Source organism: Macrosteles quadrilineatus, unplaced genomic scaffold (assembly GCF_028750875.1).
Source record: "Macrosteles quadrilineatus isolate MER2022 unplaced genomic scaffold, UCM_ALF_1.0 Scaffold_5__1_contigs__length_97177068, whole genome shotgun sequence".
Classification (NCBI taxonomy): domain Eukaryota; kingdom Metazoa; phylum Arthropoda; class Insecta; order Hemiptera; family Cicadellidae; genus Macrosteles; species Macrosteles quadrilineatus.
In genome coordinates, this window is record NW_026542598.1 from 37,559,428 (window position 1) to 37,577,211 (window position 17,784).

A 17,784-nucleotide genomic window follows, 5' to 3' on the forward strand; every position below is an offset into this window, starting at 1 on the left:
TTTGTATTATATGTATATATTTTTATGATTGATATTTTACATGTTACGTGCTAATGTACATTTTCATAAATTATTCTAGTTAGCTTTAAGTTAGAATTCTATGTGTATTGTCATTAGTTAGTGTCGGCGACCAGTTAGGTATAATTCAGTAGATCTACACGTTTAACACCTGAATTTTAAAGGGCAATTATTGTTGAGATATAATTCTTTACTCTAATATTAAATAATTTTGGTGGTGATTGAAAATTCTGGTTATCATTCAGATCACCTGGTGTGTGCCATTTCTTGATTAGATGAATCAATTACAGTATTTTTTATCATTTGAATAATATTTAAACTAGGTGGCGACCTTTTTATTAAGAATTTTTGATTATTGATAAACACTCTTTGTATATTCATTGACCTACCCCCAGACTGAACAATCCGAAGCTAGAGTGTTACATACTTCTTTACTCCCAATCCTTGAACATTATTGGTCAGTTACTCATGTTGTTAAGTAAATGTTAAGTCAATCTTTTCAATTCTAAGAACTTAAATGAAACGGCTAGCCTAAAAATAAGTCGTTGGTAAAATAAGTTACTTTCCATTAAAATCAGTTCCGTGTTTTCTATAAACGTGTGGTTGTGGGGTGATAGTTTTATCAATGCCGCCCAGATATGAGAATCCAAGTGGAAACTTATATTTGGTGAAAATTTTCTTTTTGCAAGGAAATCAGTGAAATCCACTTCAAGGCTGATATTTCAATCAGTAAAACTGCATACCTTATATATTATTTAGTTGCTATTTAATAGTTCTATGTTTTATACACTGTAATGATGGATTATGATATTTGACGAGTGGCCAACTAGTATGTTTATCATGGATTTTTTTTAATATTTTACACAACTTATTAATAAATTATATAATTGTTAACTTTTCAGCTTATCTTCTTTGCTCCTTTAGGATCAAAGGATTCTTTAGTTCTCTTTGTATATTTACGATACTAATCACTCAATACACTAGGGTGGTCTGCCGTTACACTTTAGACGCATAAATGAGCGAAGCATTATTTAAAGATTGTCAATGGCTAAAGCAGCTAACAACCTGCAATATGTTCACTTTCAACAGATTCCGTTTGTTTGCCCGATATTATTTAAGTTCTAAAGAATGACAAATTTATCCGATAGTTCATCTATTTAGTTAAGAATAAGAATAAGAATTGATAAAAGGTTATTAGACATATTGTGTATTTGACATTTCGTTTAAACGGTCAAGAGCTTCTTTCTCCTTTGCCCAAGGTCCGTGTCTGTTAATTGACATCAATCGGTCTAGTGAAAATGGTGGATCCAGAAGGAAATTTGCAAATATTTTTTACCATAAACATTGTGCTCAGTATTCTTTAGCTGTTGGCCAAATTTCATATCAATTGGTCAAGCCATTACATTCTGATGCTCTTACAAAGAAGTTACAAAGTGAGGGAAAGTGAGCTTCGCTCAATTATGCACAACCCTATTCATTTTGGCCAATTTTTTGATCAATACAATATTAAACAACAGCCTACTATAGTGTGTGTATTGTGACAGCAATATTTGACCTATCTATTGAAGGATAAGTAATGAATACACAAGTCCTAGCACAATATTCTGTCTTGTAGGAACACCGGAAATGGAATTTATAGCGGGTTTTTGGCAAATTAAACTGCTAAAATATTTATAACAAAAAAGCATAAAACACTATCTAAGGGGGTTGGCATATGTATTCAAATGCTGTAGTTATACTTGTCACAAATCTAAGCTGGAGCTTACTGCTACGTATTCGTGCAAATATATCGTCTAGCAAACCGTCCTTAGTTATGGGTAGTTTAGGATATTTGACACGTGCTTAATACACTACAAAGGAGGATCTACCTGTCATAGACTTGGTGGCAAGGGAAGGGCTTAAAAGGTTGACTTAAACCTTGGTTGTACTTTCATTAACTAAATGTAAATTATTCAACGTATTCATACCAACAAAACTGTAGTATATTAAACAATAAATAGCTATATTTGGTCATATTTTAACTACACGCCTTGTAGCCTAGTAATATTCCATTGACCCAGTAACTATGTATTGCTAATCTGGCATATAGTGGTAGAACGTGATTACACTTGTGGTTAAACACATCATGATTGGATCTGTCTACCTTCCGTGCATTAGGTGTGTTGTGTACAAACAATATCATAGTAATAACTAACTAAAAGACAGACGAACGACTGATCCTGCAATAGTTAAATTAAATTATTATGTTAAATGTCATTACAAAATTAAAACTACTCTCATTGCAATGGCCAAAATAAGAGTGCTATCATACAGGACATCTTGGAAAGAGAATGCGCACTAAAGATAGACACAACACGGGATTACTCAGTTGTGTTTAATTGCATTTTCTCATCTTTCCTTCCAGACAGTAATAAAATGACAACCATCTCAATTATGCAAAACGTTTTACTCCCACTCTCCTTATCTTTACTTTCAAGCACGCATTATCTCCTGGAATTCAATTTTCTCACAAACTTTTAACAGTATGTTAATTACAACTAAAAATAGTACTATAATCTTTGTACTTAAAGAAGTTTAGATTAGTTTTTGTAATTTGGAATTTTATGTTCATGTTTGTAGGCCTATGTAACTGTAAAGTTTGGATTTACACAAAATATATTTAAAAAGTGTTATCTTAGAAATCATCAAATATGTTTTAAAGTTGAACGACCGTTATATATGTTCTAGTATATGCATTTTGACATTTTTCTTCACAATTCTTTGGATATCGAAGATTAAAGATTTGTAAAAAGATTATAGCCTAAACATAAAATCTTAAAAAATATAGAGCTCATTAGATTACGGACATTCATATACTAAGTAGCATGTTAAATTTTAAAAAGCGTTTTCGTAATGAGATAAACATCGCTAAGTTCATAAATTTTGTAAAAAATATTAAAGACAGACAAGACTTTTAGACTTGACAAAAATAGATGTGTATTTATTGGACATTATTTACAATCATAATATAATAATAAAACATGTGTTAGTTCTATTAGAATAAATAAAGAAGGCAGGCATAAATTAAACATATTAAAGAACACAAATCAATGAGTCAATATGAAACATATTACATCTTTTCCCCTCCAACGGAAAGGACTGCAACTTTAGTCAGAGGCCGGTGATAAGTTCCTTTTGATGTTGTTATGTCTACTATTCGTACTTGGCCATCATGACCTGGGTAGACAGCCGAGATTCGGCCAAGGGGCCAAGTATTTCTTGGACAGTTTTCCTCAATTATTATTGCAAGATCGTCAATCTTTGGTGGGTCCAATTTCTTGTGCCATTTGCACCGTCTTGAAAGGCATGGAAGGTACTCATGCACCCATCTCTTCCAGAAGCTGTCTAGGAGTGATATAACACGAGCTAATTGTCGTTTACACAGTTGGTCTTCGTTTAGGTTGATTTTGTAAGCTTCTCTTATAAAATGGTTTGGCGTGATTGGTTCGGGGTCATTGGGATCCAGAGAAACATGTGTGAGTGGGCGAGAATTTATTATAAATTCAACGCGAACCATGAATGTCTGAAGCCCTTCGTCTTTTGGGTACTGGCAGCGCATAACACTCCTTAATGCGGTCTTTACAGACCTAACAAGTCTTTCCCAGCAGCCTCCCATATGTGGTGCTCGCGGGCAAATGAAATTCCATTTTATCCCGTAGTTCACCACGTCTTTTTGGATCTTTTCATGTTTGAGTGACTTTACAGCGTTTCTAAGTTCCCTATCTGCAGCTACAAAGTTTGTGCCATTGTCGGAATATAGTTCTGAGGGAACTGGTCTTCGGCTGATGAATCGTTGAGTCGCCATTATACAACTCTCTGTGTTAAGAGAATGAGCCGTTTCGATGTGAATTGCTCGAGTCGATAAACAGGTAAATAGGACACCATATCTTTTTTCATGTCTGCGGCCAACAGTAACTTCGATAGGTCCGAAATAATCCACTCCAGTGTAGAAGAATGGATGTTGCACTTTTGAGGTCCTTAACTGTGGTAGTGCAGCCATCTGAGGAGGATAAGGTTTGGCATTGTCTATGCTACACCTCATGCAGCTCCTTTGAACTTTCTTGGCGACTGATCGTACGTTTAAGATCCAGAACTGTTGTCTAGTCATATTGATAACAGTCTCGATGCCCTGATGGAAACATTTCTCGTGAAACATTTTTACGATTAGTTTAGCCGTATGACTTTTGCCGTCTAAAATGATAGGATGCTTTTGTTCTTCGCTTATTTCTGGTGAACTATGTATTCTACTCAACATTCTTATTAGAGACTGATCAATGAAGGGATTTAAAGAGAATATTCTACTGGACTTTGGTAGCGGTTTGTTCTTCAGCAGTAAATTTTTTTCTTCATTGAAGCTTGCCTTTTGAGACATTGATATCAAGTTCTGTTCAGCTTTTTGAATTTCCTCTGGTTGAAGTTCTGGTATATTTCCAAAATCTACGTTGACCGTTTTCAGTTTTTTTTTCGTGGTGGCGGTAGTATGGGACCTTAGCATGCTAATAAATCTGTGTACCCATGCTAATACACGTGTCACTTTTTCCCAAGAAGAAAAGTTTTCAACTGTCAAAAGAGGAGGGTTTTCATTACTGTTTACAACTCCGACGAATTTCTTCTTTGTTTCTTCGTTATCCTTGACTTGTAGTGTGGACGGTTGTATTGGCCAGTCACTCGATTCTCGCATTAGAAATGAGGGTCTGTGAATCCATTCAGAATGCATGGCTGATGTAAACTTTTTGTTACTTCTAGTTGCAACATCTGCCGGATTCTGTTTTGGTGGAACCCATCTCCATTCTTCAGGTTTAGACAAATCTTGAATTTCTCCAATTCTATTGGAAACATACTGTTTGAATTGTCTAGGGTCGGATTTCAGCCAGTGCAAAACTGTTACAGAATCTGACCAAAATATCTGACGAGAAATAGTTAAGTCAATGTCTTTTATGATGCTACAAGCTATTCTGCATCCAAGAACAGCTGCTTGGAGTTCTAGTCGGGGAATGGTTGTTTGTTTGAGTGGTGCTACTTTGGCACGTGCCATAACAAGCATGGTCTTGTAAGTACCTCTGACACATCCATGGCGTAGATACGAAACTGCTGCATAGGCCTCTTCACTAGCATCAACAAACGTATGGAGTTCAACTTCTTCAATTGTTTTGACGTTAAAATAGCATCGAGGTATGGTGAAGCTCTGCAGACATTTTACTTCTTGTAGCCAGTCTTGCCATTTTTTACTAAGTTCTATCGAAAGAACTTCGTCCCACGTTATGTTTGTTCGCCAAATGTCCTGAACAAGCATTCTCCCTTTTATAGTAGTAGGTACAACTAATCCCAATGGATCGAAAATGGACATAGCTCCTCTTAAAACTTCACGTTTGGTCGGATACCTTGTTTCAACTAACTGTACCTTTTCGGCGTTCCGGTGAAATGAAAAGTGGTCAGTTTCAGCATCCCACCACATTCCGAGGATACGTTCTGTAGGTAGACGACTTTCAGGTTGCAGCTGTTTTGTAGAGTTTGTCTTCAAATCTTCCGGTATTTCGAGTAAAATTTCTTTTGAATTTGACAACCAGTTACAGATTTTAAAACCTCCGGACTTGTGAATTTCTGTTATCTGTTGTATTCTAATTCTAGCTTCTTCTTCTGTATCAGTAGAGTCTAGTAGATCGTCCATGTATTCACTGCAGAGGATCGCTTTACTTGCTTCTGGGTAAATTTGTAGAAACCTCTTGGCGTTGCTGTTTACTACATACAAGGCAGTACTCGGGGAACACGTTGATCCAAATATCATTGCTTCCATGATATAGGTATCTGGTTCGTTGTTCGGATCTTCTCTCCATAGAAACCTTTGCGAATCGACATCTTCTTTTCTGATACGTACTTGATGAAACATTTCTTGTATGTCACCTGCGATCGCAAATTTTCTTAATCTGAATTTGAGAAGTACTGCTGGCAGAGGGTTCAAAAGGTCAGGACCACTAAGCAAACCATCATTGAATGACACACCATTCGCTTTAGCAGCTGCGTCAAATACTAACCTCAGTTTGTCAGGTTTGTTTGGATTTATTGCCCCAAAATGAGGCAGATAATACGTCCGGTCATTTATAACAGTAGCTTCGTCATCACGTAGTTTTCTGATGTAACCTTTTTCTTCATAGTCAGTGATCTTGGCTTTGTATTTGTTATGAAAGTTTTCGTCTCTTGCCATCTTCCTTTCAATACCCTTAAGCCTTTTCAGCGCATTTTCATAGCTCGGTGGATATTTAAAGTCTTCTGACTTCCATAGTAGGCCGGATTCATACCTATCCCCTACTTTTTTGGTCGTATCTTCTAAAATCTTGAGGGCTGTTTCGTCTTCAACTGATTTCACATTGTCATCTTCTACTAGGGACACGCCATAATTTTCGATTTCAAAAGAATCTTTGATAATATCATGAAGTTTTTCACTTTCAAAAGACGTTAGAGTGAATTGACTATCTACTCGCCCAATGTGTTCATGACATTTACCGTGCAATGTCCAGCCTAAACGACTCCAAGACAAGACTGGAGAGTTGGGAGGACCTTCAATAATTTTCCTTGCTAGAATAAGGTCACAGTTGTCTTGACCTATAAGTATTGTAGGTTTCAAATTTCCTGACGGCAAAGGTTGACCAATTGACCGTAAGTGAGACCACTTCTTTTAGCGAATTTCCCATATAGGGAATAAGCTATTACCGTAGTACTCATAGTAAGACCTGGACGCGGGACCGATTTTTTTTTTCGTTTCGAGGTCCCTAGAGGCCAAAAACACCATCCGTTCAAATTCATATATATATATATATTTATATATTTATATATTTATATATTTATATATATATATATATGTGTCCGTTAGCACGATAACTCGAGCAAAAATGATCCGATTTGGATGAAATTTGGTACAAACGTGTAAACCTACGTTTATTCGAACGAGTTCGCGATCCAGCATGATCGGACCATGGGAACGGGGAACGGGGGTTTCCAGGGGGTTTTATGGGGTAAAAATAGGTTTTTCGCATTTTTGACCCAAAAAAACATAAAATTTAGCAATTTCTTTCCAAACCATTTTGTAGAGCTTAAAAAAACAAATAATTTAGTATATTGAAGCGTTATTATGCGCCTAATGGTTACGGAGAAAATTCCAAAAAATTGTAAATTTAAAATTCCCATGTTATTCTTATGGAGAATAAGTATACTGTTGTAGTTTGCTTGTTTATGAACATATTTTGATCAAATTTGGAAAATGTTTTTATTTCTTACTAACTATTAACATTTTACATTTAAAAAAACCCTTTTACCCTCCCTGTTGCAGCAAACCTAAGTATGTGTTAAACTGATTCTATTTAAATAGGGAATAAATGTGATATTTTTAAGAAGACATTTTAGTGTAAATCCAATCAGGCAAATGGAAATTCGCTTAGTCTGCAGGTTTGCTGCGGCGGGGGTATTTTAGTTTGACAGTATCCACCATTTGTTTTGGTAAGTCCAATGGACTGGGTTCGTACATTGTTTAATGTAAATACTTCGTCCTCATATAGCCCTTTAATTTTAACTTTCACAGTCATGGATGTTGGGTCGAAATGTTGGGTTGCATTGGACCAGCATGTCGTGAGTGGTTCAATACTACCGTTGACGCCTAATTTATCGGCTGTAGCTGAATCCAACAAAGATACTGTTGACCCGTCATCTAAGAGTGCATAAGTGTCGATCTGACAACTTGGGCCATATAATGTCACTGGACATACTCTTAGTAGAACACGGTTATTAACAACATGACTGCTAATAATTTCTTTATTTTGCGGTTCGCTGTCCTGTTTGGGAAACCTCTCAACTTTGTCAGTATGGAGAAGACGATGGTGAAACAACTTACACCCATTTATCCCACAAACCTTTTTTACTTTACATTTTTGGAGCTGGTGATGTCGAAAGCAGAAGAAACATAGTTTCTTTTCGACAATCATTTTCCATCTCTGCGATACATCTGCCTTCCTGAAAACTCCACATCGTTCACTTTCGTGGCTGTCGAGACAAAACATACAGTTAAACTGTTTGTCTTCGGTAGAACTGGTATAAACCGGCTTTATGTCAGTTTTCTTCTGCCAGAGTTTCTCTTCTGTAGGACGAAAGTAAATACTCAGGATTGAGCATTGTTTTTCCAACCAAGTGGAAAACTCCTTCAAGTCGGGACTGCTTAGAGCATTATTACTTACATGTTCAGCCCACCTGTATTTTAAACTATAGGGAAGTTTGTTGAGACATTCATTTAGTAAGTAAGGATTTAATACATGATTTTCTAGATGTAATGACTCTGCTGTAGCAGTAAAATTCAAAATATTTGTCGAAAACTCAACAAGACTTGTAGTGTCGTCTTCCTTGACAGAAGGTAGCCTACGAGTCTTTTTTAACATTGACTCCAAAATGAGTTCTGGTCTACCAAAACGCATCTGTAAGGTCTTGATAATTGACTTAAGATTTTGACTTGAGACAAAAAGAGGCTTAACCATTCTAAATGCTTCTCCCTCTAGGCAATTCCTTACTCTTATGAGGTTGTCATCCTCACTAAAAAGATAGGCAGTTTTTTCATACGCCGAAAAAAATATCGGCCATTCATCAGGCTTGCCACTGAAGCTTGGAAGTTTTTGACGAAATGAAACAGGCTGTATAGCTTTTTGGAAGGTATCCTCAAGCTTTTGCACGGCTGAGGTCATGATGGCTGATGAGGACTTAAGAACTGTCGGTTCTTTTTCATTCAACCACCTTTCAACCTTGCTTTGCGGTTCTTCCTCATCATCAAGATTTATGCTTAGTCCTACCTTGGTTTCAGATCGATTACTTGGGCGGCTTGACTGTTGACTGCCACACACTGAAGCAGACTCAAGCTCAGCTCTCGCTGTCAGCAGTTGCTTCTGTCGCTCTAGTTCTCTAGCTTCCATTCGTCGTTGCCACTCCATTTCTTCAACTTGTCGTTGTCGCTCCATTTCTCTTTCCTCATGGGCTCTTTCCAATTTCTGTATTTCTTCTAGCTTCTTCAACTCCACTTCCATTAATCTTCGTCTACTAGAAGAAGTACTAGATTTGGCAGATACTGATGGTTGGTCTTTACTTGGCTTTGGATTAACAGTTTTGTCGTTGTTATTCCCAATTGCTGGAGTATATCTGTCTGGAGGGTGTCTTTCCCTCTCTGATCTCCTTATTGACATGATAAAGTCGGGTTTCGGCACCAAATGTAAAAAATATTAAAGACAGACAAGACTTTTAGACTTGACAAAAATAGATGTGTATTTATTGGACATTATTTACAATCATAATATAATAATAAAACATGTGTTAGTTCTATTAGAATAAATAAAGAAGGCAGGCATAAATTAAACATATTAAAGAACACAAATCAATGAGTCAATATGAAACATATTACAAATTTCTACAAATAAAAATAATTATTTTCTGCCAATATTATTTTGCGAATTTATGTAGTGCGTGCTAAATACATACAAATCAGTTTCATGATATATTACACTAATATCCCAAGTTACGCTGGATTGTAAAGTATTGTTTTAGAGTCTTTAATGGTGCAAGACATGATCCTAGCAGACATCAGCTGGTACAACAATGCAGTCAGCTGTTTCAAGATGTTTTGTGGATGTAAGCGGGTTGGCACCAGATTGTGGCTTGTGTAATCGGATCTACAACTACTGAAGTAGGTTCAACTATCTCACTACTTTACAGTAGAATATCTTCTTTAGAAAGCGAAATAAACAATATTGTAGTTTACGCAACGATTGTGTAAAGTTTGTGTTAACGACACGAGTAGAAAATTTAAGGTACGAGCCTTGTCGAGTGCCTTAAAACTTCTACGAGGACTACTTTACCTACTTTACCACGAATACTACTTTACCTACGACAGTGTTCAGTTACTAAAAATAACTACTCATAACTTCTAAGAGTAGTTATGTTTTCGTTCATAACCTCTCATTGCCACTGACAGTGATGCAACGAAACATTGTACCAAACACTAATTGCACGACTCAACAATTAAATTGGTGTGAACAGCTTTTAGTTGAAGTTTGAATCATCACAATTTTACCTCTTCTCTCTCAATCCTTGAACCTCATTGATCAGTTACCCGTGTTGTTCTGAGTATATCCATGCTGTTATGTGAAACTTTTCAATTCTAAGAACTGAACTGGAACGGCTACTTTTAAACATGGTGGTTGGTAGAAATTATGAAAGAATAAATACTCCTGAGTACCCTGTATTAAATACAAGATTATTTAATTTGTAACCTACTTAAAATGCAAAACGAATTTATGGGATAATTTCGACCATCTGATAGAGTTTTATAAGTTTTAAAATACAGAACACGGTAGTGTTTATTTAGAGTTATGCAGTGAATATAAGACATAACTGTATTAACGACTAGGAGGTTAAGACATGTTACCATTATGTTGAAACCTGTTACTTCTACGGAACATGCTGGGACTTGACTAATTAGCTGGCTATTTTGTAGAAGTGTTTGGAGGAAAACCTAATTAATCCAGACGAGTTCCAAGTCATGCAAATTAGTGAACCTTAAGGTTTCCATAAAATAAAAAATAATCAAATATGTATTTCCAATAATTCAAACCACACTGTACCAAGTATGCATGAATATTTCTTGGAACAGTGTAAGACTAAACCATTGATAATAAGACTAATGGAAAGATAGCCCTTAATGAAAAACATGATTTTGTTCACATAGTGTATTTTCAAATTTAAAAAATACTTTTGATTGTTATTCCCACAGTTTTTTTGAAGTTGTGTCTTTTGTATTACACATATCATTGAAAGCATTGAATAGTTGTGACACATAATATCGTAAAATTATATATACGAGTATTTTATTTAATAATTTACAATTAAATATTTAAGAATGGTTCTTGCATTTGGATGTAGAGGATAAAATTAGATAAGTCATTTTAACATTAAATTTAAGTGCACTCTACCATTGTTTCATTTAGTAATCTCAAGGAGTCCCACCATAACCGTTTGTATTCCGTTTTTGAAGTCTCGTTTGGTTTTGGTTTGACATACAAAATCATGCTTTTAAATTAAGCATTTCGTATGACTAAAATAAATCTAGAACACAAGTTATAGGAAGGTATTTATATTTTTTTATTTATAAATATTGTTCAGATTTAGGGTATGACGTACAAATCAGCTGTGACGATCCAGTCGCACTGAGCTTTTTGCTTCATCAGCCAAGATGATGTTTAAAGAAGAGCTCCAAAATGTTTTTCCATTACTGTACATATCAGTGTACAGTACAATGTCACTATTTGTATTTCGTCTGTTAGAACCATAGCAGCCCATTTGATATGACTGTCAATATACTTTATGCCAATCACGAAATACACATTTAAAATATCAATATCAACTTTAGCGTAATAGTACAAAATATTTGTTTTCTAACTCGGGTAGACTTCCGTATATGCTGTCAAAAACAACCGAATGAAAATATCGCTCGATATATCGATTATTTCTTTTGATATATCATTTGGTTAGTTAGGTCAGTTAGTTAATGGTTATACCTTACCTAACTAACCAAACTATATATTGATTGAAATAATCGATATATCGTTTCATTCGGTTGTTTTTGACAACAGATGCGGAATTGTACCCTCTAACTCGACATGGACTGCTGAAGATCAGAAGATCGTTAGTTTGGTCCTTTTCAATATTGGGTAATCTACTAAATATACTGTTTCCCTACTTTGAACAATGAAGATTTTTCAAAGATCCATTAACTTGAATTTATAAAACATGGATTCAGGCTTCAGGCAAAGCCAAAAGGTTCGCAGTTTCATTGTGAAATATCAATATTAGTTAACCCTTGAGTTAGTGGGTACGAATAATGAAATTTTGTGATAACCAAAAGGTGTAAAAGAATGCTAACAGATAATTAACGGTCGTAAATTTCTAGCTGTACCCTATAATTTGTAATAAATCTAACAATCTTCCATTTCTTTCTAATAATCTAAGATACGATAACGTTAACATGACTGCAATAAAGTAGATTGATACAATAATAGCTTGTTACAATATTTTACCTCAAAGTAATCAACCAACCACTGGTTTTAACCGCTGTCTTTGAACAATAAAGGTTCAATCGACTGTTAGTGGTTTATTTCTAGTAGTGGATTATTTTATAGTAACTATTATCGTTTTAATATCACATATTACAAATGTTTTAATACACCATTACTGTAACATTTCTTACTAAATATACAAAAATAAGATTACGTGGTTTTAAGGCTAAAATTTCTTTGTCACAAACAATCTTTTACAAGTACTGTTCTTGTCAATTTGTTAAACAAATATATTAAATATAAATCGTATGCCATCGCGTTTGAAAATTGACCACCAAATAAATGTTCGGTAAATACAACTAGCCATATGAACTAAATTGCACAAAGTTTACTGCAGAATAAATACCACATTCAGTTATATGACCCAGTTGTTTCCTCACCAGTGGAACATACGATCTGCAATGTTTTGGTATATAATATAAACACAATATTTATATGAGCGTTTGGACGTTTGTGTTACTATATATTATAAAACTATACAGGGGACAGTGGCTTCGTCCTGTAATACAGCTACTAGAAGGTCATTGTGGATATTTATATGAATGCACTGTGGATAAGATACTCACTGGTGTGGATTAACGTCCGCACTAGAGAGTACTACGACTATCCGCAGTACTGTCCTGATAATTAGACAAGTTTGTTAGTTACAATACTAAAATGTGGTTCGGATCCCACCATAAGTAGGTACCTTAGTTGCGATTGGCTGAATGGGCTATTAATTAACAGCTGTGTCTAAGGAATGTCGGCCTTAGTCACTAACAAGACTACAAGATTGCGCCACTCTTCCTACACTCATCTCCATTCGTACTTGGCTTAAATACCTACTTTCATATGGTCGCTATTTCGAAGAAAAGTATAAAGTATTAAATATATTTTACTAACCAAAGATTATGATACTTAAAACACGTAGAGTGCGGCCGTTCCCGATCGGGTACGGCGCTTGGCCCCCGTACGGTGCGTCCGTACCCCATCGGGAACGCTCGGTAATGCCTTTTGTATGTCTTCGTTTTTGCTCTAGCGTCGGCCGAAAGCGGACCTATACGACGTTAGCGTGTAGTATGTGACTTGCATTTTGTTGTGGTGTAGGTTGGTAGTAAATTTCCCCGTAAAATTCCCGTCTGGCAATCTCAAAAGTCTTCTTTTTGTCCCGTCTTTTTCCCTCCATTTGGCAATACAATTCCAATGGGACCGGCTACGTTCCAAGCAGTGCTGCTATCTGTGGGTGTTTAGCGAACTACATCGACTCTCGTTGTAAAGCAGGACATCCCCTCACGTTATTTGCTATTCGTCAGACCAAAATTGAAAAGGCCAATCACACGCGGCAATCGGGTTTACTCGACGCTGAGGGCTGCGCCGCACTGGGGATACGCCCGCTATTTGACGTGCCGCAGCGAACGTGTTAACTATGCCAATGACAAAGAACCTCAACCTGACGCCTTTAACCGTCAACAACATTCCCGCTCCCTCCAACGTTATTTCGCCTTGCTGTCACGGATTTTGTAAAAAACTGGCTTTCACTGTCAGCACCACATGGAAGAAACAATCCATGAAAATCCTTTTGGCATTCCTTGGTTCATTACGGCATATTTTACATGAATTGTATATCCATATCAGGAGTGTGATCCTAAAAGTCAATTATAATTCGAAATCCTATTTTCTAATTATGTAAAGAGTTATACTGCCACAGCTATCATGCTGACTAAGGAAAATTCGATTTACCTCATGCATTTTCATGGATATTCCCTTTTGGAAATTCGTCTTTGGCCCAAAACTAGCAATCCTCAAACTCAAACCACTGATTTGAGAGTGAAAACAAACAAAGATACTTTACCTTTTGTGTATTCGTACAATCAGTTTTGGTGGCAAGAATGTTATGTTTAGTTGAGATATAGTTTTTAAAGATGGTATATAATTTAGTAAGTAGACAAATAAAGGTCCAAAATTAATAACAATATTGTAAGGTATGATCAATATTTTTATTGTTTAACTCAGAAAACACTTTTTAGCTTTTTAAGGTTTTACCTCATCTTTTTTCTCCTTTAGAATCCCACAGAATTTGTTAGAAAACATACGGGCGAAACAACTTTCAAGTTTTTTCCTTGATGTTTTTTCGAGGATGCCTTTGAGATCGTTCATGGGAGCACCGTGCCCGTTTAAACTGGTTTCCACATCACTCCACTGCAAAATAAAAAATAAACTATACAATACGTTAGAGACATAGTAAATAGGAGGTAGTTTATATTGTATTAATTTATCCAAACTTATTTTAACTGTAAAGCAAAAAATAGCTGAAGAAAATATTGTAATCCCGTACACAGCACCAACGCAGGGAACAGAATATGTTTTAAATTTGCGTAAATCGATTTTTTCCGGTACGCAGGAAAATATTTTGAGTAGAAGATTTTCATAATTGCAGCCTAATGTGACTCTTTTCTCGCAATCTTTAGTTTAAAGACTTGTGTAAAACAATGGTCAGAAAATGAGCGTGGGTGGAAAAGACATTTTGGTCCGTCTATTATCCTGCATTGTCTATAAATTTTATTTGCTTCAACCGATATTCGTTTTGTTGTTTGGTGTAATAAAGTTTATTATATTTACCTGAGAAAATTCAGGATTAAAATACCTGTAATACCTATAATGTTTAGGTTTTTTTTGTTTTCCTTAACTGTGAATAATTGAATCATTACAATTGAGCTGTAATAAAGGTTTTTAGGGTCCTATTCTCCTAAAATCACTTGACTTTTATAAAAACACATATTGCATTTCCTTTATGTGCAAGGATTATTAGCATTAAAGGAGTTTCCTCTGCAATTATCAAAAAAGTCCATGTGTCCTACTGATAAAAAACTGTAGCACTTTGGCTAAAATTCTCGTTCACCGTTTTTAGGAATCAATGTTGTGTTCATTATTAGTCAGGCTAATAACAATATTAAATTATTTAAAAAACAAAATCTCTATTTCTTCTTCTTGGGAGCGTTCTATGACTTTTCTATGTTTATAATTTGCAAATTGGGGTTTTGAATTATTGGTCAAAAATATAATAGTGCGTCAATTTAACTTCTTTTTGTGTAAATGCCAAATTTACCAGGATTTCCCACCGTTTTCATTATAATTTGTGCACAAACTTAAATTCACTATTTAAAATATTGTTAAAATAGTAATTGATTCTCTTTCACCTAATAAAGAAACACATTTAATAAGCTATTTTCATGCAACGACACGAAACTTTAAAGTGAGCTCTTTAAAGTTACAGAAATAAGGACAAAATAGATCGGAAACTCTAGGAGCTCTGCCAAAAATAACCCAATCAAATTAACAACGTATGTAGTAGATCAACTGGTTCTTTGATATTAAGATTTTGTCCGAAACCCAAAAACAAATAACTAACTGTACATCTCTGGATTACCCAATTCAAATTATTATTCTATTAAAATCAGTAAGGGTTTGTAGCACATGTTTCTTGCATTGCAACAATTAAATTATCATAATAAACAAAAGGGATAATAAATAACGACTTTAGTTGTACAGGCCAGGCAAAATAAGGCCTTGCGGTCAGTATTTTGAGCCGATAGTTGTAATTTCTCAGCTATTTGTTATTCGATCTTTTAGATCTTGGTGTCATTTGATAGGAAATTTTAAAGGTTAAATAAAAATGTTCTTGGAATTTTTTTTCATAAAATCAGCCATTTTTATAATTATTAATTATTTATTTTACAAATTTAAATGGCCGACAATTTGAAATCAATATATTTTGTAATGACTTTAGGACGAGATACAATTGTATACCATTTCATCAACATATCTTAAATAGTGTTTGACAAATAAATTTATAACACAAAAAAACAAATTGTGGATATCTCGCTAGGGAGGAATTTTGTTTACGTGTTATTCTTGATTTTACTTTTATTATGACCCAATAAACCTATTGCTGAATTATTTGTACTTACTTGTGGGACACATTTTATAGATGCTCAACTTAAAAAATCAATTTTTAGGCAAATAATTCTTTTAAAAATTAATACGATAACGGTGCACGTTAAACATTTCAACTTTCCATCAAGAAAAGAGAAATCAATGGCTTGTTCCATTCTAGTTTTTACTCCATTCAGTCATGCAAGCAAGCTAAATAAATGATTTTATTCTATAGTATGCGTAGTTGGTTACTACTTTGAAAATTACTCTTCTAATGTTGTCAACCTTCATTCAATGAATTTTAAATTTAAACATCTACAGATCCAAACTTAAACTAACCACGAATAGAAAACTCGCCATTCCATCTAAGCAGTGGCAATGTATGATCATAGACAAAAATAATTAAATATAGACTGTCAGCCGTGCAGTGGTTACCATGGTTACCATAGGTTCTGGCGCACACCGCTGGGAGCACCGTGTAGTTACGTAGCGCGTAGACCGTAACTACATAGCGCTCCCAGTGGTGTGCGCTAGAACCTATGGTAACCGCAGCACAGCTGACAGTCTATACTTAATTCTTTTTGTCTATGGTATAACAATTGTATAACAAGTGTAGTATAAAGCAAGTAATTCCTTTTAGTTACAACATTAGATCACTAGTACCTTGATGGTGGTAGCATCTACCATCGCAGTTATCACGTCATCGCAATCCTTCCAGCCTTTGGCCGTCATGACGCTTGTATGCAGAGAACTTTCCGTTGCACGTTTGAAATAGCCCCATCCGGCATAAAGGTAGAAGTTTTCCATTGTGCTCTTAATATCTTCTTCATCCACACGTCCTACATTTTTGAACTTTGAGATTAAAATCTCAATAAGGGCTGGTTTTAGTTTTTTAAGGTTGTCATCCTAAAATATATATATTGTATTAGTTGAATATTTTTAGTTAAATAAATATCTTGCAGTTAAGTTATGACGTGGGTTATATTAGTCAATGGCAGTAGTTTGAGGAAACCGTATTAGAAAATTTAGCAACATACCTGTTTAAAATATAGTAAACATTGTTAATACAAAATTAAAGATAGTCTGTGTGTGATAATTCCTTTGGATGAAGGCCAAACCAACACGTACGACTCAAAACAAAATATAAATGCTGGATGAATAACAGTAACTATGAAGATGTGTTACTAGGATCAGTAGATATAATATAGCAATATGACCCCACTTTCGGCGTTTTTGGGCCCAGAACTTTTAAATTTTTTTGGCGAAAAAACACCCAAAATAGGTATAATATGATGGTTTTACCCTATTTTTGACGTTTTAGAGGCTATATGGGGGCATTTTTTTGGTTAAAAAATGTTATTAATACTGAAAAACATGTCTGGAAATGAAGAGCTTTTTTTGACCACTTTTTTAAAGACCCGGCTCTCGGCACGCGAACTCGGGTGCGCTCCCGACCCATAGGCACACTTCTGATCCCCAGCGATGACAAACTAAAAGTCTTACGAAAAAATGTTTGAAACAAAAATTGAGGAACATCTAATCATCTATACTTCTTCCACTGAAAGTTTTTCTCTGATTGAAAAATAAAAAAAATCCTTGCTTACTCACTTTTTCATGTTTACTCAAAGTAACCTTTTTATATTTTCCTTAATTAATAATTACACACTGGCACAAATTA

The 17,784-nt window shown here is 35.1% G+C and overlaps 2 protein-coding genes across 2 annotated transcripts in view; both read right to left on the bottom strand.

Annotated features, from left to right (window-relative positions):
- Positions 1-3,127: 3,127 nt before the first annotated feature.
- On the bottom strand, positions 3,128-9,113 carry LOC128995533 (uncharacterized). The gene is made up of 2 exons (XM_054420552.1): positions 8,903-9,113; positions 3,128-6,630 (listed from the first exon to the last, which is right to left on the bottom strand). The coding sequence occupies exons 1-2, from the start codon at positions 9,111-9,113 to the stop codon at positions 3,128-3,130; spliced, it is 3,714 nt and encodes a 1,237-aa protein (XP_054276527.1).
- A 5,035-nt stretch (positions 9,114-14,148) lies between these two features.
- LOC128996021 (uncharacterized) overlaps positions 14,149-17,784 on the bottom strand; it is a 31,896-nt gene continuing 28,260 nt past the window's right edge. Inside the window, exons 3-4 of the mRNA XM_054421137.1 lie at positions 16,770-17,012; positions 14,149-14,372 (exon numbers count right to left, since the gene is read on the bottom strand). Of these exons, the coding sequence (XP_054277112.1) occupies positions 14,205-14,372; positions 16,770-17,012 (411 nt within the window). The 3' untranslated portion in view covers positions 14,149-14,204. The remainder of the gene's footprint in view (positions 14,373-16,769; positions 17,013-17,784) is intronic.

Bases quoted from the DNA above. Each gene is read 5' to 3' on its own strand.
- LOC128995533 (XM_054420552.1), bottom strand. From the start codon at position 9,113: ATGGAAGTGGAGTTGAAGAAGCTAGAAGAAATACAGAAATTGGAAAGA. The intron at 6,631-8,902 runs GTAATCGATCTG...ACCTTATTCTAG, and splicing joins TCAACAGTCAAGCCGCCCAA to CAAGGAAAATTATTGAAGGT.